Source organism: Taeniopygia guttata, chromosome 14 (genome assembly GCF_048771995.1).
Source record: "Taeniopygia guttata chromosome 14, bTaeGut7.mat, whole genome shotgun sequence".
Classification (NCBI taxonomy): Eukaryota; Metazoa; Chordata; class Aves; order Passeriformes; family Estrildidae; genus Taeniopygia; species Taeniopygia guttata.
Genome location: NC_133039.1, coordinates 134481 through 155770, shown reverse-complemented (window position 1 = coordinate 155770; position 21290 = coordinate 134481). Strand labels below are relative to the sequence as shown.

The 21290-nt window shown below is 41.4% G+C and overlaps 2 protein-coding genes across 15 annotated transcripts in view; both read left to right on the top strand.

The window, feature by feature from the left end:
• The window catches only part of IL21R (interleukin 21 receptor), a 22804-nt gene extending 17793 nt beyond the window's left edge, over positions 1-5011 (top strand). For 11 of the 13 annotated variants that reach the window (XM_032751119.3, XM_072935817.1, XM_072935818.1 and 8 more), the window contains 4 exons: positions 194-371; positions 1611-1752; positions 2571-2652; positions 3167-5011. In XM_032751119.3, coding sequence (XP_032607010.1) covers positions 194-371; positions 1611-1752; positions 2571-2652; positions 3167-4081 — 1317 coding nt within the window. In that variant the 3' untranslated portion in view covers positions 4082-5011. The remainder of the gene's footprint in view (positions 1-193; positions 372-1610; positions 1753-2570; positions 2653-3166) is intronic. The other 2 variants (XM_072935823.1, XM_072935822.1) reach the window with 2 other exon arrangements.
• Positions 4812-21290, top strand: LOC121468057 (interleukin-9 receptor-like). Of its 2 annotated transcripts, none has more exons than XM_041719099.2 (9): positions 4812-4945; positions 12902-12992; positions 13391-13499; positions 14756-14949; positions 15642-15787; positions 16107-16281; positions 16527-16641; positions 17666-17750; positions 18242-21290. In XM_041719099.2, exons 2-9 carry the CDS (start codon positions 12914-12916, stop codon positions 18779-18781), a joined length of 1443 nt encoding a protein of 480 aa, XP_041575033.1. In that variant the 5' UTR covers positions 4812-4945; positions 12902-12913; the 3' UTR covers positions 18782-21290. The 2 variants fall into 2 exon arrangements, with proteins under 2 accessions (XP_041575033.1, XP_041575032.1); XM_041719098.2 differs by lacking the exon at positions 4812-4945 and adding an exon at positions 5160-7049.

Sequence of the window (21290 nt, the reverse complement as noted above, 5' to 3'; positions counted from 1 at the left end):
GTTCATTTGATTCTCATGCTGTGCTGCCTGCAAGGCTCCCCCAGGATTGCACACAGCTGCTGACCAGTCAGAGCATGGCCTTGCAGAAACAACATGGAAGCAGAAGAGGTTGCTTTGCAGGCATCCTCACTGTGCAGCAGTGCAAGCAAAGTAGGAGCAGTCACTCTAGTGTTTGGTATTTAATCATTCGCAGACTCAGAAGATTAAAGCTGTTCATGAAGATAAACGGACACTGGTAATCCTGCCGTGGGAACTACAGGCGAACACTGAGTACGAGTTCCAAGTGAGAGCTCGACCCCGGGAAGACAGTGGCTATGGTGGTTTTTGGAGTGAATGGAGTTCTCCGCTGTCATTGAAAACCAGCCCTGCCGGTACATGCTTGCCCTTTCAATTAGTCCAGTGTTAGAGAATGCTTCCAGAAATTTAATAAAATCTAATTAATTAGAACAAATTTTAAACAGTCCAGTGAAGACAGGTATGGTTAGCTTCCTTACTGGTTATGTGAACCCCAAACCTGGGCTGTCACTGTTGATGTTCTCACTGTGAGGCAAAAGAAGAGTGTTTGGTGGGGTTGGCTGTACATTTGGAAACCACTTGCAGGAGTGCAGCCTCCACCTTCCTTTTCAGTGTCAAATGTCCAGGGTCCCATTTTCAGCTTTCAGAAATGGGGGAGATCTCTGCTGGGTCTTAGTGTTGTCATCAGCTGAGGGGAGGGGGATCCTGCTCTCAAACCTGAGTTCTGGGTCTGGACTGTGATGTTGGGTCATGCTGGGCCTGGATGTTTTGTTTGGTAGCCACCACTCTGCAGTACATTGCAGGGAGTTCACAGTAAACGGAGCTACATGGATGCTTGTCATGGTAGGACAGAGGCTATGAAAATAAGGAGCCTTTGCTCCAATAGAGCAGGTGCAAAATTACTGTGGTCAGTGCCAGCAGTGTGTGCTGAGCTTCCCTGCTCTCACTGATCTGCAGCTCAAACTGAAGTATTACAGGGTTTACCTGATGCAGTGGCAGCATAGCCAGGCTCCATTTGCTAAGGGATATCCAAGTTCTGGATCTCAAAGGTGTTCCTTTTCTTCACAGGTGGAGAGCAGCTACCAAGCCATCATCTAGTCAACACCTGTCTCTAATCAGCTGCACTCTTTCACTTCACAGATCATCTGTGGAGGTGTCCTTAACTAGGAGTCAGAACACCAGGGGCCTTTGCAGGAAGGAGCTGTCCTGCCCTAACTATGTTGGCTGTCTATCTGTGGTGCAGCCAGGTCATAGGGCTGACATACTGCTGCTTTCATTGATGCTGTCATCTCTGAACACCCTCAATCAGACCTGTCTGGAGTACTGATGCCTAGGTGACAGCCTCAATATCCCAGTGAGAGACTCTGGGATAGAAATTAATCATTTAGGTTGGAAAAGACCTCCAAGATCATCAGGTCCAACCTTTGACTGATGGTCACTTAATCAACTAGACCATAGTACTAAGAGCGATGTCCAGTCTCTTGACCTCCAAGGATAGTGACTCCACCATCTCCTTGGGCAGTCCATTCCAATGCTTGACAACATTTTCTATTCCAAATGCTTTTTCCGCTAACCCTCTCCTGTCTGTTGATCAGGGTATAAATGCAAGGTGAGCCTGAATGACTCGTCTCTTTCTCCAGCAGTGACACAGACAGGAGGCATGGAATGGCTGTTGCTGTTTGGTATTGTCGTGGCAATCATGGCCTCAATCGCAACATTTCTGGCCAAACAGCAGAGGTAAGAATGCTTCAGGAGGCAGGAGTTAATGCTTTTATTCTATCTTGTTAAAGATGTGGCGTTCATATGCAGCCTTCCTTGAGTCTTGTATATCTATGGGTGGGCAGCTATGACCCTGTAAGGGACAGCCAAGAATGGTCACTGGCTGATGTACTGCCCCAAGTGACCTGCTTTTCTCTGGGACTCTGCTGCCATTCAGCTGGCTGGGCCAAGATGGTCGCACATGGGGATGAAGCAAGGACCACGCAGCCTTCCGAGCTGCTCTCCTGGTCTTGTCTGTGCTCTGCAGTTGCCAGATAGAGCAGTAGCCAGAGCTAGCTGCCCCTTTCCAAAACTGACAGAGGTCCCTCAATGCTGGCTGATGGCCTCTGTCCCTCTCAGAGGTTTCTTATGCCCTTGAAGAGATATGAGGTGCTGACATGGAGGAGGGTTGGGCTGGTGCAGCAATAGGGCTGGCACAGCCTAGGTTCACAGAGGAACTGTATAGGGAAAAGGTCTGGCCTGCAGACCACAAACCAGCTCAGCCTCAGTGAAAATGCATTTCTAGCATTTGGTGCTTTTCCAGGAAGGAAAAAACTGGAACCTCTTACCTTAGCATGAATGTGTGTGTGCAAGTGCTGAGGTCTCACCTCTAGTGAGGTTCACAAGGGAGGCTATTAGATGGCTCTGGCAGCACAAGACATCCTTGGAACCTCAGCTGCTTGCTAACTCACAAGGCTGGGCAAGTGATTCCAGTTGCTTGAAATGCACCTGGAGATGCCTTGCTTTGCATTTGTAATGTGTGTTTAACCCCAAAGCCTTTTTCTTTTCTCTTCCAGCTTGTGGAATAAGATGGCTTGCATCCCAGACCCTGCTCCCTTTTTCAAACCTCTTTACATGGCTCATAATGGAGATTTTAAGGTAATAATGAGCTGCACAAGTGAGTGGAGTACGTGACAAACTAAAAGGCCATCATGCTATCCTGAGCAAGGGATTCTCATTAGGGCAGTAGAAGGAGAAATCTACCTCAAAGGAATGCCAAATGTCTCCAGATATAAGAACTAGAGGTTTCCAGTATCTGTTCAGTGCCATAAAAACCTTTATGTTACACTTATACTCCTTATTCCCTGTAAGTGTTGTCTCAATCTGTGAGCTGAGTTCATGCGATTTCTAAAGCCTGGGATACTGACAGGAGTGTCAGAGAAAACTGCAAAGCCATGCAAAACTCTCAGAGCTAATTATTTTCAATTACTTCAGTTAGTTCTCCTGCAGTTGCCCATGTCTCATAGTAACAGCATCTTCCTGTTATATTGGAGGAGTCAGTGATTTTAAAGTTTAATTTTTCCCTCCAAAAGTGTAGGAAATTTGGTTATTTCTGTGGAACCTCAAACCTTGTGATGGTAACCTCTCTCTCCCTGTGTTTCTTTTTCTGCAGAAGTGGGTTGGTGCATCCCATATGAAAATGACCTTTGATTTCTTTGAATGGGGAATAGTCCTTCCAGAAGTCCTAGAAGTTTACACTATGCATCCTTCCAACAGCACCCCACAGGAAGAGCTGCATGAGCTAAGAAAGAATCTGCCTTGCAAGCCCTGTGTGTCTTGCCTGACTACCCCAGGTCATGAAAGCCAGTTGCTGTGGTGTAGTGTAAACAGTAGTGGTGGGACTGAGGACCAGTCATATGGGCACTTGTCAATTGATACAGTGACTGTGGCTGATGAATTTACATCTTGTAACTGCCAATGCAGCTGTAACCATGTGTACAGGGAACATGAGCATACCAACAAGGAAGATGATAGTGCTGGAGAGCTTGGTTACCCCAAGGTTAACCTTGATGAGGAAGACAGAAGGCTATCCAGTGACTTGCATTTGGCTGATCTAAGTACACAGGACAAAATACTTGCTTCAGGCTCTGTGTCCACAGACCACCTGAGTAGCACAAGTGTCCCAGTCAACCAGCAAGGAGAAAGGGGAGTGGAAGGAGAGGTGGGGAGCATCCTAGAAGCCTTTTGTTTGCAGCCTTATCAGTGGGATTTGGAAAATCCAGATTCTCTACCTTCTCCTGATGGTGAAAGTGTTTCCTACAGTGAAGGCTCCTATGACTTCTTCCCTCACAATACAAAACCTGGTGACTGTTATCCTTTGATCTGTGTAGATTTGGACACTATTGACAGTGGCTTTGTGGACTCAGACTGTGGAAGTCCAGTTGACTCTGAATTTGGGCAAAACAGTCAGACCATTTGTGCGCCCATCCCTCTTGAGCAGGAGGGGCAAGACTTTACACGTAGCTACGTCAAGCAGTGGGTCTCCTGTCGCTCTGAGAGCCCTATCAGTGGGACACAGACAAACTAAGGACTGGATGAGTGTGGGGCCTTTTCCATAGTGTGCCAGGAGCAAACTGCTAGCAAAATTCAGAAGAGAAAAAAAGTTTACTTTGTGTAAGCTCTATTGCATAAACTGTCACCTGTTAGGATGACAGAAATATGCCTGTTTCTATTCCCACTTATCCTATTAATGTCTCAAATTTGTTGTGATTGATTGTTCCTGAGTTTTGTTGGGTTTTGGTTTTTTTTTAGAATCATATATCAACCCTCCCTTAATGTCAGAAAATTGTCAGAAAAAAACCCCTGTATCTTGAAAATTATCCTTTGCCTTATATAGATATGCAAAATTTTTTGCAGTAACCTTATAAAGAGTACAGAGCTTTAAGTTATTTTCCCTGGTATTCTCACATGACTTAAGGGTTTGGCTGCACATGGAACCTCAGAATCATAACCCATGGCAGGCGTGTTTGCTATGTTAAAGTTCCCCTACCTTTCCAAACAACATGTGATGTTACTTGTCCTTCTACTGTCTTTGGCTCTTTAAACTCGGCTGTAGTAGTCTGTCAGTTATGGAGGGCTCCAAACCTGTCCACGAGGATCAAAACTAATTCTTATGTAATCATTGCAGAAATGGGTGTACTAGAGACTAAGCACAACTCAGGTTTCACAAAGACTTTCCAGGTGGAGTCTGCAAATGAAAAGACTTCAAAATATATATAATTCTAAACAAACTCTCCGTACTAGGCTTTTCTATTGAGTCAGACTCTCTCCCTGCACTTTTCAAGCATTTTAATTGAGCAGCTTTTAGAATTTTGCCGAAATTATCGAAACATTGTCCTGCCTGGATATGCCTGCCACTTCTGCCTTGGACTTGCTCTGCTGCAGTTAACAGGTCAGTAGCACAAATTTTGAGCGATATCTGCTAGCTAATAAAGCCAAATATGAAACTGCATTGTAACTTTGAATCTGGTTTTCTCTCTGACATCTCCATATTGCTGATTTGTTCAGGATAATTGTCTTTAAAAGTCACTGAAAAGTAATACCAAAATTGAATGTGAAGACCTTGATCTTACATAGGCATAGTGCTACTAACCCATAGACTGCTTGGCTCCAGAAGGTCATATCTTGAGAGAACCTTTGTGGTGAATGATGCATGTTTCCAGTGTAGTAATAATCTGTTGTTGCTGTGATACCAATAAACTCCCTTCCCTCACCCCCTTCTCTTACCTGAGACAATAGGCAACCCCAAGGCTCCCTAAATGGGAGAGAGCACTATAGTAAATAGAAGCTGATTTTTTCATAGGTGAGTGTTGGGACAGTACTGCATTACAGCCACATCCTCTGGTTTGATTGTTCAGATCCACCATGGTATTTGCTATGTTGATTTTGGACCTACATGACTTAGTTTTGTCCATTTTGTTTTATTACTCCCTCAATACATCCCTAGCTCAATGGCTTCCTGAGTACTGCTCTAAGGTATATTAGCTTCTTTGGTTTCTTCCCTCCTTATTTTCCATTTTTCTTGTCATGTGCTGTGATAAGTCATGGGAGGTGTTGTCTTCATGTGCTGAGGTATGCTGTCCCTTTCATGACTTCCACAAGGCAGCAGAGAATCTCCCCAGCTCCACTGCCCTGAAGAGCTGGCTGCCCCACACTGTCCCACGAGGTCTGCTTGCATTGTGATTGTGTTGATGCGAATGTGTACTGGACAGAAGCATTTCTGATAGTGCCAGCACAGTCTGCTGCAGCTTCATCTCACAGTTCTTTTCACTTCAGAAACTACACCATGGTAACTGACCCCAGGCTGCTTAAGGGAGAAACCTGCTTGTTTTTCTGGGGCCCTTTACATCTCAGTCCTGTGTGCTCTGTTTCCGTTTGTACTGATGGCCCCAGAACTGCTGAAGGAACTGTTTCTGTTACTGGAAGACTATCTGGCTGTACATCTGATAGATGGTGGTGGTTTGGTGTTATGTTGGGCTGGAAGTTATCTCTGCTCACCCTAGGAGACAGACTTCATGAACAAGTGCGTGACACAAGGGTATTAAAATAAGAGAAGTTGTTCCCTTTGAAGCAAGGTATAACAATTAAGATTTTGGTCAGTGAGTTGTCACTGTGGATGTGGAGGGGTTTGAGGTGGCGGGGGGTTTCAGTGCCTCTTAGGAGCAAACTGAAAATGTCCCTGATCTAGCAGTTCTGATTTGGAATTTTTCTTTTCCCCAGGAGCAATAGGGTCAAAAAGCAGGTACTGGGAGAAGCACCACAATCCATTCTGATGTACCAATTTGGAAATGTCCATCTCCATTTCTGCATGGCCCTTGCCTCCCTGTCTCTTGGCCCCAGAAGCTGATACTGACAGACTGTTACTCAATCTTTTCTTTGACTGCTTCTCTCTTTCTGTTCTCTGGCACTAGAGATGTACTTGATGGATCCTGGCTGTAACACTGCCATTGCATCGTTGCTGCTGGGCATGGGAAGATCTGTTCTTTATACATTCTAGGATCAGTGCAAGGAAGCACTGCAATGGTTGTTTGCCTTTGCTTCCAGAGCTGCCCTTTGAATACAGTGCAGCAATCGGCAGTGGAAAAAGCACAGGACAGGGCAGCTTCGGGATGCTGCAGGGGTCTGGGCACAGTTGGGCACAGGTCTTGGGTGGAAACAGTTTAGCTCCACATCCACACAGGGTTAGGAAATGACTTTAGGCAAAAAGTTGCAATCAGATACTTTTCTATTCAGAAAATTATTTAGCCTTTTAAATGTTAAGTCTTTAGCCAAAATTCCTGTTTCTCCATGACTAATGAGAAATTACATATATAGCTACTTTAACTCAATCTGATAATCAGAGCAGTTTTTCATTGGTTCTTGAGATTATCTTTAAAATCAGGTACAGTAAGCTCTGTTTTATTATGCCACTGCTGCTACTGGCTGATCATTAAACCATACAGCTTAAACTATCAAGGGACAGAAGCAGGGTGAAAAGTGACATTTCTTTTGAGCTGGTAAGACAGTTTACCATATTTCTGTTCTATGCATTCCAGTATGTAATGTTAGGGGACCTCTACTGAGCAAAATATTGAAAATATTTTCTTTATCTAAATGTGGAATTCCATATTGTTTCTTGAATTAGGAACCTGAAGATCAGAAGTGTTTTTGCACTTTTGTTCTGATAGTTTACTGAGCACAAAACACCACTATTGCAATAATTCTGATGGATTGTGCTTGAAAGAAGGGCCATCTTGAACATCCCCTCTCTGAGTGCAAGAGATGAATGTAAAGGAATCCAGCCAAAATAGTCCTCAGTGTTTGGGACTTTGCAGACATAAACATTCTTTTTTAATGTATGTATATATATATGCCTGTTTGTATGAATATTGCTTTATTGCAGTCATCCTTTGTAGCAGCTTTCTTTCTGGGATCCAAGTATATCACATCTAAAAGTACATGGCTGTTTGTGAGCATCAAATTGTTGGGAAAATTGCTTTCCATAGATGAAGAGAGAAAAAGGGTTGTTATATGGGGTTCTCTCAGATAATCTATGCAGATAAGAAAATCCAACTACTTTTTCCTTATTCCCCAGGATAAGCCTCATTGAGCCTGTTGTGCACATTTGATGTGTTTCTGTCAGATGCATGCTTAGAGGCCTAGATATTCGGAAGGTAGATAAGGTATCAGTAATTTTTCTTAAAGGGCCCACAAAAATCTTTTTTTATAGGCAGGGATGATTGTTTACAATGGATAACCCCTCCCATTACACATACTATCCTGACAGATTGTTCTGGAGACTCTGCACTTTTGGTAATCTTAGTGGATGAAGGGGTGTACCTGTTGGTACAGGCATGCTATTGCCTGTCACTGTTTTATGTTGTAGGCGCTAGTCAGTGTCCTATCTTTTTTTAGTGCCTGTTGGTGCTGCCTCTGGAAGAGATATAGGCAGAGGAAGGGATTATGGCCAAAGGAGAGCAGGTCATTTATGACTAATTGCTAAGATGTAAGGAATGGAAACTGAGCATTCAAGGGTCCAGATCTGCTGTGTCTGCTCCCACTGTGCACCACTCATTATATCACAGAATTCTGGAATGGCTTCAGTAGGAAGAGATCTTCAAATCCTCTGCCATGGGCAGCAACACATTCCACTAGACCAGGTTACTCCAAGCTCCACCCACCCTGACCTGGAACACCTCCAGGGATGGGGTAGGAATATCTTTTCTGGACAACTTGTGCCAGTGTCTCATTGCCCTCACAGGGAAAAATTTCTATGCAATACCCTATGTAACCCTGGCCTCTGCTTGTTGGAACCCATTCCTCCTTGCCCCATCACTACATGCCCATCTCCAGCTTTCTAATAGCTCTTTTATGTACTGGAAGAGACTCTAAGTTCTCCCTGGAGCCTTCTCTTCTCCAAGCTGAGCAAGTTGAGCTCTCCTATCCTGTCTCCATAGCAGAGGGACTCCAGTTCTCTGATTGTCTCTGTGGCCTCATCCAGACTTGGTCTAGCAACTCCATGCCCTTCTTAGGTTGAGGACCTCAGAACTGGACACAGTACTGCAAGTGGAGATCTCACAAGAGCAGACTAGAGAGGTGGAATCCTCTCCCTTAACCTGCTGGTCATGCTGCTTTTGGTGCAGCCCTGGATACAATGGGCTTTCTGGGCTGCAAACATGCATTCCTAGACCTTGTCAAGTGTCTTGTCAACATCAGAATCTTGCTCTGGGAGCAAGAAGGAGCCAGACACATTTTGAAAGAGTCCAGAGCCTGAAGCTTCTGACTTCCTCTAAGATTCAGGTGAGCATACAAGATCATGTGAATAAGCTGCAACAAGAAAAAAATTACATTGATTAAGCAATATACCTTATTAAAAAGTTGATGTCAGAAGTGGAATAAAACCTAGAACTCCCAGCTGTCTGCTGCAGGCTGGCATATAATAGCATATATATCAAAGAATACCCAAGCATATTGAAGAATCTTATGCACATATCTCCATGCAAAATCCTTACTCATGCTCTTATATGATACATCATGTTTATCAGGCTTTTGTAAAACTGATCTTACTTGTAGCCATCCAAAAGTCAGAGACACAAAAATCCTGTTTTATGTCCACCCCTTTGAGCCCATTACATTTGTCTATACATTTCTTCTATCTCTCTTTCTCTATCTCATCAAGCATAAGCTTCTTGTTCCCACTTTTAAAATCACTGACAGCCTCTTCTTGTCTTCTTGTCATCTCTCACTTCCCCATCTAGAAGTTAACTCTATGGTGTCAGCTTCTACCTCCCATTAGATCATTAAATCTACTTCTCCTAATCATCCTCCATGCTACTGCTTACACATTGAAGGTGCTGCTTACAATTCTCTTGGGCTACATCAACCTCATTCTTCAAGTCTCCCTGTAAAGCTCTGCTTTACAGAGTTTCTGAAACCTAGATGATATCTAGGCTACCCACATGCTGAGGCTGTTGTTAACTGCTTGCACTACTTCCTCTCTCAGTGGTATCTGTCAAATAATTTATTTCACCTTATAAATTCTTATGAAAAAATGTTATCTTTTTATTGTGTGTTCAACTGGACCCTAAATCTGGGGGTAAATCCCAGAATATTAATTTTGGGTGATAGATTTAGCAATAACAATCAGTCATCTGTGTTTCTGTTAATAAGCAGTTGAGAGCATTTGGAAAATCTGTGTTGTACAAATTCTGGTTAAATTTACTTAAAATTGCTTTTGGGAAGTGGAGACAGGAACCACAGGAGGGGAGGGGAAAGGCACAGATGCAAGGCCTCATTTCCTTGAGCAGGTAACAGGCAGAATTCTGCCCTGGAAACATACAGAAAGGATGGAAACACCATTGCTACCAGCTTGAGACCACTTTGGAAATCAAAGTCACTACCACCTCCAGGTGTAGATAGACTGCTGGCAGCATACCTGATGTATCATTTCAGGGCATCATCTGAGATATTTTGCCTCTTTCCTGCAGAATGAAGGTGGTTCTCCTTTCTAGTTCTCATACAGCTTTTCTGCCTTCACCCACAACTTTGCAGTGCTGCAGAAACTGGACATTAGAACACAAGAAAGCAGCAAGCAGTCTGGTCCCCAAGACATCCAGCTAAGTTTGTCTTCCACTGCTAGAAACTGCTGTAATTGTACCTGCACTTCCTGTACTGGGTTTCCATCTGAGCTAATAGGAAGACTACAAGTCTTGCATATGTTTAGGCAAGAGGTTTCAGCCAATAAAGATAATTTGCCTTTGTAAAAATTCTTCTTTTAGTTTCTGTCTAATTGTATCTACCTTCAGTGTCCAACTACTGGACTCTTTTAATCTTTCTCTCATAGATTTAAAAAAGAAGAAAAGAAAATACTTTTCTCCTACCTGAAATCATCTCCTCATGTAAGATACTAGTGGCTGGTGTGAAATGACTACTTAGCCTTTCCTTTGGCTAAGTTAAAGACATTTACTTGGTCTCTAATTGTTGATTTCTGAGTAAAGTTATCCAGGACTAAATCATTCACACCTCCCTTTTCAGAAGTATTTTCATATTGACAGCAATTTTTTGTTTAAAGTCTTGATTCCAACAGAAGAAATTAATGTGTTTCAAATGCTACATGTAGCTGCAATAACTTTTATTTTAATTGAGATATATCCACAGTCTGTATGTTAGCTCCTCTAATTGTATTAATGTACTGCAGAATCTCATTCAGCTGGTTATGTGCTACTTCCTGAAATTATTTTCTGGTAAGTCTTTCAGAATTCAGTGCTCCATAACCTAATTATGACTAACATTTATGGTTTCTGACACAAAAAATTTGCATTTAAACTTGCTGTATTTGTTTCCAGGAGAGCTAGACAGCCAGAAAGGTCTAAAACATTTCAAACATTGCAGAACTGAAGAAAGAACTTCTTCCATGGGAGTGAGGGGAGTTTATCAATTAGTAGCAATTACCTGGAAACATTCTGTCCTGGTTTATTTATCTTGACCTACGTTTGTTTACTTGTTTGTGTGCCTGAACAAGTTCTTGTAAGCACATGAATAATTCTACTTAATGCAGCTCTCTCTATTTCATATTTAGTCAGTATTACTGTATTTATGACAGGGACCATAAGAAAACCTGATTAGAATGATAAGCACGAGAGACTTCATGCCTCCCATCCTCCTGGTTAGAATCAGCTAATGGTGATGCTTCCTCTCAACAACCCCCACCCTGAAGAGATTCTGCAGCAAAACAGGATATTTATGAAAAACCCATAACTGAAGAGGTGGTGAAGTGAAAGCAGGAATACTCCTTTTCTCTTGATCAGTTTCTGAAACATCATAATTATTTTACAATTTAATTCAGACAAGGGAAACAGGCATAATCACATGCAAGAAGTTATACATGGATGCTGTTGTCTAGCTTAGTGAAATTCACAACTGGAAGGGTATTCTTGGTCGTGGATCAGGTCACTTAATCTCTTCAGTAAAACAATCCTAATGATTACTATATCACAGCCTTTGCTAAGCATAGACTTTTTCTCGCACACTTCTATTCCAGACTGCTTCAGATCCTTTGTTGGTTAGAAATCACAATATTATTCTATAATCAGGCTATATACACTTGGTCCTGTGCTAATGCTGTACTTATTTTTTTCTCCTGTCCTGACATTCCTTCCCTTTTCCCCAGCTTCTTCTGAAAGAGAGATCATAATCTCTGGCAAGTTGTGTTTGGTATTTTTTTTTTTTTTCCTTATAATAACTAACCCAAGATCTTTTGAGACTGAACATTCCACCCTCTTGTTACCCTAGCTGTAAAGCTCAGTTCAGTGTCTATGCTAGTCAAGTACTGCAAACATTGTTCCTTTTATATTTTTTTTAACTTTCAAGAAAATGTTTTTGTTGATCCTGATTAGTGCTCTCTGTCTACAAACTCACTCCCAAGTTTTCTGGGTTTCAGGCTCTTTGGAGCAGCCCTCTCCTTGCAGTGGTGCTGGGCCCATTGGCTATGTTCACGTAGCAGCAAATAATGCAAACTGGAAATATCTCTTTAAAACACCACATATTGCTAAAATAGATCAGGTCCATATTCTTCATATGAAATGTTGCAATAAAATGATTAAATCAGAAACCTTTAGTGAAAAAGTATAATTTTAAATTAAAACTTTATCAGGAGACAATCCAGAAAACTGAATTTTCGTTTAAAAAGAAAGAGAGTGAAGCCAGTATAACCTTGTAGATATGTAGAGTCCCATATTGCAGAAGATACTCTTCAAACATCCTTGCATAACCCTTCAGTGAACTAGGGTAATGACTAGGCCCTAAGTATTCTATATCTCCCAATGAGTGCTTTGACCAGGATAATATCAGTTATTGTCTGTATCTGTTTTCTGAATACGCAGAAATAACATTGCTCCAGGAGGCCCCTGAGCTGCAAATGTCCGGAGGCTGAGAATGCTCAGAGAAGAACATCTATGCTCTATTGCTACAATTCTCTCTAAGCATCTGGTTTTGACCATGGTCAGAAACAGGATTTGGGGAAGCATGAACAATGGTTCCAACCCACTGTGGCTCTCTGCTGCTCTTAAATTGTCATAAACCAGATGACAAAAATGCAGGAAGAAAGAAAAAACACCCTCACATTCTCCCACCCTTGATAGAATTGCAGGAATTGTAGATTTCCTTTCAGGCAGCTGGTGCTTTACTGCAAAGTACTATTTTCTGCTATGAGAAGAACAGTTCCTATAGAAGAACTTATATAGCTGAGTTGGTGCCCTCTCTGACAGATTCAGGATCAGCTTTTGTCAGGCTGGCAGAAGCATGCAGCTAATGCTTTAACCCACTGGTAAAACTACCAACAAAACTGCTCTTAATGATTATTTTGTTCTAGATACTATCTGGAATGGGAGGAGTTGTGCGGCAGCTGGGCCTCCAGCTGTGCATTGCTGCTGTGCTGTTCTTTGGTGGAGGAAGAGGAAGAGGTAAGAGGAGATCTGGAATAGGTCCACTGTACAAAATCAGGCACATGCCTGTGCTCATTTTTCATTCACAGACCCTTCAGTATGCAATCCAAAATTTTGTGACTGCCCTGTCCAAGGAACCAGTACAGCTGGCTGACAATGCTAGGCCTATGGTACCATGTACATACTGGATAACCTGGGCACCAGAAAACGTGCAGCCACTGCCGAAGGTCCCTGCACTAAGATCTTACACTCATCTCATGCAGTGAAGTGTGTTACAACAGAGTAAGAACATGATGAGGAAGATCAGATGCAGTGTCAGCAAAGGAAGTACTAGCAAGTAATGCATTTATTAAGTGTGCTGAGCAAGGCATCTTCCAGTGACATATTAATCCAGTTCTGGTCTCCTTCTTCTGCAGAGCTCTCTGGCAGCCTGAGCTGCCTGAATAACTACGTGACTACTGTGAGCTGCATATGGGTAACAGAGAAGCCCATGGGTGATGGACCTTTCCACCTGCATTTCACCAAGTAAGAGCTGCACACCAAGAGCTGTCTGTGGCAGCCCCAGCCCTGGCTTGAACAGGACAGCGCTGAGAAGCAGAGATGGAGCCCCAGCTGTGGGCTTTGTTCTCTCCACAGCAGGAAACCTGTGGCAGAGCTAGCTCTGCCACCCCATCACTCTAGACCTCAGAAGCTGTTGTCTATTGTGTTCCCAGAGCCTCAGGGGCTGCAGCAAAGGTCAAGTGCACATGGCTGCATGATCTCCTTTCAGCTGTGGTCTCTCCATATTTTCACTGAACCATTCTGGCAGGTATCTCAGAGCAGAGAACTTTTCCTTCCTGGCCTCTGGGAACTCTTCCCCATGACTGGGGAACTTCCAGAACCCATCCTTTGTAAAGCTGCCTAATCAACTTCTAATAATTTCTTCCCTTTTTGCCTAGAAATTAAACACCTAATGGTTTAATGTATATTAGTAAATATATAAATACAAGTCCAGTTATAAGCTTTAATAAGAGATTTAGAATATTACCTGAATAGTTTTTCCTATAATAGAAGAAATCAGGTGAATAGTTTTCTAACTGATTGGATAACTCGAGTTTAATGTGTTTAGGTTATGTAGAAACATTGTCTTGACCACCAGTAACTGTTATATGAGGGTAAGCCACTCTGATGTTAGATGTGTCATATTCTGCTATGGTTAAGTGAAAAATAGCCTAACTCTTATTAATATTGGATTTTAAATCTATGGAAAGATGGGCAAGCTGATAATATGTGATATCTCAGTATCCTGTGGAATCACATGCAATGTGAAAAAATTGCTAATGAATGGCTAAACCACAAAAAGACAGAGCAACTTCAAACACATTTTGTTGTCAGTTCTGGTTTGTTTGTAGTGAAAGAGGACTTAATGTACAGCTTATTTTTACCTCTGTACTACACACTTGTAACCAGCTGTCCATTCCTTCCCCCTACCCACCTGCTTTCCTGCAATGACGGCAGCTCTGTCACTTTCAGAGAGAGCAGGGAACAACTATTGGATGCTATGTGCAACCACTGTGAGATTATTCCTGGTTCTCTCAGCAGTAAGGTTATGAAGGTGTCTTCTTCCTATCCAGCCCTGCCATCCACCCAGCTTTTGGATTGCTGGTTTGCTTGTTGTCTGTACTAAAGAGGTTCATGGTCTCCAGAGTGTGGTGCTGTTCTAAGGTGCCACTCATGCATAAACTGAAAAGCACTTAATTGTATGACTTAAAAGAAACTTTCAGCCTTTTTATTTTTCCTAGCCTCTGGTCAAAGGGCCACAATGCCAGCTGCAAACTGACTGCCACAGAGAGCATGCAGAATCAGTACCACTGCACAATTCATTTAGCCAGCCAGATCTTGGAAACAGATGGTTATAGAGTCTCTCTCCAAGGAAACTTCTTTGGATGTAATCAGACATACATAACCTTTCCAGAGTACAATCCTCGCAAGCACAGTAAGTATGAACCAGGACAGCTGTGAGCTGAGGCTCTGCCCAGCAGCTTCAGGACAGGTCTGATAGGCTGCCTAACAAAGGATGTCTCAAAGATAGCAAGGGAAAACAATGAAAGCAATCAAGACTGCCCATCCCCAGAGAGTGCACTGTGTGAACTGCACCAGTAAGGATGCAGTCGCTGAGTCTCTCTGGTCCTGACTTTTCCCGGACTTCAGAGGGGCTGGCTCTGGAGTATCATTCAACAATACTTCTCATCTGCACCATGTTTTCTTGTGCCCTGAGTAATCTGCAGCTGGATTGCTTCAATTATTTTTTCATTTTGTTGTTTTATTTTTCTCTAAGAAATTATGTAATGAGGAGTCATGGATTTTAACTGCATGTCCCATGGCCTAGTACCAGAGAGAAATGGTCAAAACATGTCCATATTTGTGGTATGTTGTAAGGGCAGAAGGTGATATCCAAAGTGGTTCTTTGCTTGCAAGATTAACCCTAGGGACCACTGGAGTTATCATTCATTTATGTCAGATCTGTAGCTGTTCTGATGCTTTAAGCTAACTTGGTCTACTTCTAGTGTTAGTACCTCTTTTTAGACCCAGCTTTATCTTCCATTATTTCAGTCACCCTAATGTAATGAATTTTCTTTTCTGGTATCCCAAACACTGTGAAAAAAAACCTGCCTCCTCCATTTGCAGTAAAACTTGATCCACCTTTGAACATCCAGAGCAATGCCACTGCCAGCAAGTGCCAGATATGGTGGAGTGTGTGGAATGTGCCTTGGTACCTCGCTGAAATTCTCCAATATGAGTTGCAGTATAAGGAGTACAGCATGTCCTGGGAGGTAACTGGATGAGGCATACAGTGATCCTACCTTTTTCTTTGGGTACAACGGCCTTGCCACTGAGCTCCACCAGTGGACTTAGGATGGCCTTTCTGGTTTCCCATGTTAAGGCTGAGAGATTTTACATTAAACATCAATACTGAAGTTCAATATCTCCTCTTCTTATGAACCCTGTGTCATCATTCAGGCCCTCTTCTTGCATCTAAGCAAAGAAAACATGGAAAAGAAAGGAGAAGGGGAAAACCAACAAAAATGAGTATTTAAAAGACCATCCTTCTGCCCAATCTCATTAACAGCAGTGCTTTGTAATACTTTGCAGGTTGCATTGAACAAGACACTACCCAGTTCACTGCCACAAGTAGAAATTGAAGCCACAGAGCTCCACATTGGCATTGCTTATGCTGCAAGAGTTCGCTGCAAAGTTTCTGAAAATGAGAATTCATACCACAGTCAATGGAGTGAGTGGAGCCAGACGACAGTGTTTCAAAAAGCAGGTACAAAGAATGTTGTTTTCATCTCATTTGATTTCTTTTCATGTCCATGTTCCCAAAAAAAAGAGAAGATATGTGGTAAAATGAAACTTTTCAAATCAGAGCTAGCTTTCTTCAAGTATTCATAGCCAAATTATTTTCCTTAAGGCCTTTAGCTGCCTGTTTCATCTGCAGTGCTTGGTTATTTGGGGTTCTATCTTGACTTCCAGAATTTTTGTTATAAACTTTTGTGCTGATTCTTTTTCTAGACGTCCCAAAAGTCTCTGAAAATATTCTAAATATCAAAACTATGCAGTACTTATTCATTCCTCTGAGTTTTGGCACTCTACTCTATTTATTCTGGAACTGCAAACTTTCCTCAAGGTATGTGATTTTCAGTAAGTTCCCCTTGATTTTTATGGCCTGGAAAGGGTAAATCAAGAGTTGTTATATTCATTTTCCTTTCTGTTTCTGCTGCACAGACTCAGTCATTTCCAAAAGGTCTTCTGACAATCTTGGAACGAGACATGTTCCTCAGTTGATAATAGTTAATGACCCACTATACAGTCCTTAAGGAGATCAAAGTACATTTGGGACTCCCAAATTTGGCTGTAATCCAAGGATGATGGCATCTGGAAGTTAAAGAAATTTAAGCATATGGAAGTATTTGAAGTTTCATGTAGATAAATTAAAAGTGCAAGTACGCAGCAACCTATAAAAAGGTGGTTAAACTGATGACAATGCTCAGCTATGTGTGATATTCCTGGCAGGAGTCAGTAGGTAAAATACCAATATAGGCAAAATAAACTGACTCTGATTCATTTGAGACCAAGTTGTACAGAGAAAAATAGTGGTTTTAAAACCTTGGTTCAGCAATCCTCTGCACATTTTATGCTGGCAGAACATAGGTACCTCTTTCTTTTTTACCTTGACATACATTATTATACTCCATATACACATCATTTTTAGAGAAACAGAATACATGATGTCCACATGATAAAATATTTTATAGGATAGACTCTAATAAAGGGGCAAGGACGTCTGGCAGAATTTCTCTGTTTAAATGTAATGAAACTAGCACTCTTTAAAACACTTTCAGAAACAGTGGTTTAGATCAAGTAAGCTGATAAACAAATGCTTAAATAGCTCAGTGTCTATAATGAGTAATACACCAGTATATTAAGTTTGTGGCATATTCCAAAGAAACGTATGAGACTGTGCTTCAGGTTAGAAATGATAAATGCATGCACAGGTGGCAGAAAAATAATTGCATGAGAAGTCAGAAATTATGAGTGGGCTTCTTGTGCAATCTTACTAACATTAGTGGGGTGGGGTTCATCTAACCAATATGGAGACAGAACACAGAAGAACTCTATATTTTTTTTAAAGTGTTGTTTTCTCACTTTAGGGCAAAAAGCCTCATCTGCTTTAACATTCCCACGCCAGCTGCTTTCTTTCAGCCACTCTATAGTTTGCACAATGGGAATTTTAAGGTAAGAAATAAATTTGATTTCTTTCTTATGACCCTCTGTTCATGACAGAAGGATTTTTTTTTTCTGGGATTAATAATTCTAGCTCCTGAGCAAAGTTACTGACACATGATTCTGATCTTCCTGAAAGTTTATAGTTTCTCATTTTACTGCTTCCGCATACTAGCTAACCACCAGAGCTTCTGTCCAGTCTCTTGCTCCTTAAAAGTGGAACTCCTCCAGTGGCTCCCAGCTCAGACTGAATGCAGAAGGTGCACCTTTTCAAAACCAAAGCAATACCAGCAGCTTGCATTATATTGTGGTGGTGTAATCTTGTAAAAATTCTTCTAAAATTTTGTGAAATTAGCTGCTACGTTTTTACCCTATTATTCTAACTTTGCCTGTTAGATTTGCACTAAACATCTGGGTTATTGTGCCAAAGACATACAAAGAAAGAAAAGTTATTTTGGAAATAACTATGCAAAATGACCCCAGCTTATTGATGCTTTCATTAGGACTGGGTTGGACTGAATGAGGCTTGTAGCCAACTTGAAAGAGAAGAGACCAGCAACTCAAGCAAAGTGAATGCAGATAGTATTTCTGATCTAAACATCCAGGAGCTGATTTCCCAAATCTCATTGAAACCTACAGGAAGCACAGATGTGGTTACTGCAGAAGAAAACTTTGCATTTGCCTCAGGTCCAAGCCAGCAGTATGTCCCCAGCAGGTACATAAGAGCAGAAGAGATAGAGATGAGGCCGGGACTATTGTTTGCACCAAACTATGCTGATGATACCATTGGCCCGAAAATCTCTGAAATAATTAAAGACAACCTTGAGAGCCCTAGTGTTGGAAGGAATTATCCCTCTCACTCACAGCATGGAAAGGGTGACTTTCTTATTCTTCGAGAATCTTTGGGGATAAAAGATGTGTCCTTCAGTGGCAGTGACTATTGTACTTTGTGTGACAATGATACCACAGGAGGTTTGATTTCTGCTGAACTACTGAAGCTTTCTAATGGCAGTAGTCATGTTAAACATCAGAAAGATCAGTGACCTTCCCTGAGGAATACTGCCTACAAAGTTCCTTGTGCTCTCCTATCACCACCCAACACTGTTCTCCCAAGTGGCACAAATGGTGACTGTGCAGACAGTTTCAAATATGAAACACATCTTCAAGTTCTTAACTTCAGAAGTAGATTGTGACTAAGTCCCTTGTCTAGCAAATACTGCCCCTACAGGCATTCCCTAAATTAACCTCTTGGCTGCAAGATCCACTAACCCTCTTGTCTAAGGAGGTAGCAGGGACCTGCTGCTTTCCTCAGGAAGAATTATTATAGTTGTGTGCCTCTTGGAAGCAGCAGTATTTTCAATGTGATGAACCAGGATTTAAACTCCATAATTTTGTAAAAAAATATGCATGATTTTTCACAAAATCATGAGAAACTATTTTTGCTTAAGAAAGTAATTCTGCTTCTTAACATGATATTGATGAATTAAAGGGATTCCTGATTTGATCAGAATTTGTGATTGCTCTGTTTAAAGATAACCAGACAGTAGGCCTTGTTCTTTATTATCTTGAAAGGCTGCAACTTTTTGTTTTGCAATAACTAAGCTTCATGTACAGCTTTAACAAAAATTTATTTCAAGGTTAAGTGGCTGGGCTGATTCAATGGAAAAAGGTGAAAAATAAGAACAGCATAAATGACCTTTACTTAATCACAGAACAGGCCAGGCCCATTGCCTCTCCAGGGCTTCTATTATTTCTCCAGAATTCAGAAGTCCTTTGCCTATCTGCACAACAAATACAGCCTTTGTGAGCTGAATCTCTGGAGGTTTACTTTCTGCCCTAAACACAGAAAATCCTATATGTGATTAATATTCTACCACGCAGTTTTCTGGAGTCTTAGTTGTATCTCTTAAATTTAATGGGCTCAACAGTTTTAGCAAGCATACTGAGATATATACACATACATACGATCTAGCTGACATTTGTATATACACAGTCACATATATTCATTCCTTCCTCTTTGAAGTGCTTCCTTTGTCTCTCTGGTAAGAGCACAGATTAGTTTTGACAAGGCAAAGAAAGATTTCATTTAGAAGAAACAAAGTGGGTTGATTAATCCTTCCCAAAAAGTGTGCTAAACTGTTGTGACCAGTGTTTATTTGTGAGAAAAACAGGGACAGATAGAGGAGTTAACATCTGATATGTGTGACAGCCACAGGAGGTGATAGCAGTGATTAGTTTTCAGTGTTGTAAGCAAAGGGCTTTTCTGATACCTGAAAAAATATCCCATTTCTGGTTCTTGGTGCTTTTTAACTTATAAAAACTATATGCAAGGGTGCTTCTATTACTCTGCCACAATCTAATGGCAAGAGAAGAACATGATGTTGCTGCCATTAACAGTTGCTGTTATTTCCCCAGGATGAGAAAATCAGTAAAACAATGCCACATACCTGGAGGATTTTGGTGATCCCAAACTTTTAGACCCCATAGTGTAGTTTGATGTATTGTCCCAAATTTCACACCTTCAGAATCTGAGGGATACTTTTTAAACATGTCAGATCAATTGCATCTTAGATTCATCAGATCTTGGCAGCCCTTTCTTATGAACGTCTGCCCAGAAATATAACCATCTTCATAAAATCTTGTTTTTTTAATAAGGCATTCTGTTATATTAGCAAAATGAGAGTTATATTGAGATATGAATAAGGAGAAGCAGGTCAGGCTTCTAGGAAAGGGAGAGTGCAAAACTTCATTAATAGAGAAGCAAAAGAAAACTGAGATTGAATGTAGTCAGAAATTACTTGCGAAATGAAAAGTCAAAGACCGTGCTGCTTGTGTCCATTAGGGCAAGACTGGAAGACTATAATAACTGAGTCTGAAGATGATGACAGGCTGATGGTTAAAAGGCTGAAATTATATTCCAGCATCAGCAGTTCTCCAAGTGAAACTCCTAAAAACTTTTAACTGCTTCTGATTTTATGGAATTACTTAAAAATATTAGTTGTTGCAGCTAAAACAAAAATGCCTCTTCTATACAACTAGGTAGTTGGAAAACAAAGCCTCATTTTTATTCAGTCACTGAAATACTACCTATTTTCTAAAAAAGCAAACTATAGCCTGACCCCCTTTTTTTTTTTCCCTTGTTTTTTTCTTTTCATGTTTTGGTGGGTTTTTTTTGTGTGTGTCATTTTTGACACTGGTATTAGGTTCAAGTTATGTGTTTTCACAGCTTCTTTGAGAATCTCTGAACTATTCTAAGGCTGACTTTTGCCTCTAAGAGTGATACATATCCTTCAAGCGGAAGATAGAGAACTACAGTCTAATAAGGAGACATAATACTGGCTATGGTCAAACCTGAGAAGCCTTTCATATCCTGGGACTACTGAGTGCATGCTATATGTATTACCTGCAACCGGAACAAAGTAGACAGCATTTCCCCCATTTTCTTCTGTTGAGTTTTGCCAAAAGAAACTGTTTTGGAAGATATTTAAGTAGTGCTTGTAAGCCACTAGGGAGCTGAAAATGTTCTGTGACAAAGATTTTGGTTTAATTGTA

Coding starts and splice junctions, on each gene's coding strand:
- LOC121468057 (XM_041719099.2), top strand. CDS start 12,914: ATGGGAGGAGTTGTGCGGCAGCTGGGCCTCCAGCTGTGCATTGCTGCT. Junction 12,993..13,390: donor TGGTGGAGGAAGAGGAAGAG/GTAAGAGGAGAT, acceptor CTTCTTCTGCAG/AGCTCTCTGGCAGCCTGAGC. Junction 16,282..16,526: donor GACAGTGTTTCAAAAAGCAG/GTACAAAGAATG, acceptor TTCTTTTTCTAG/ACGTCCCAAAAGTCTCTGAA.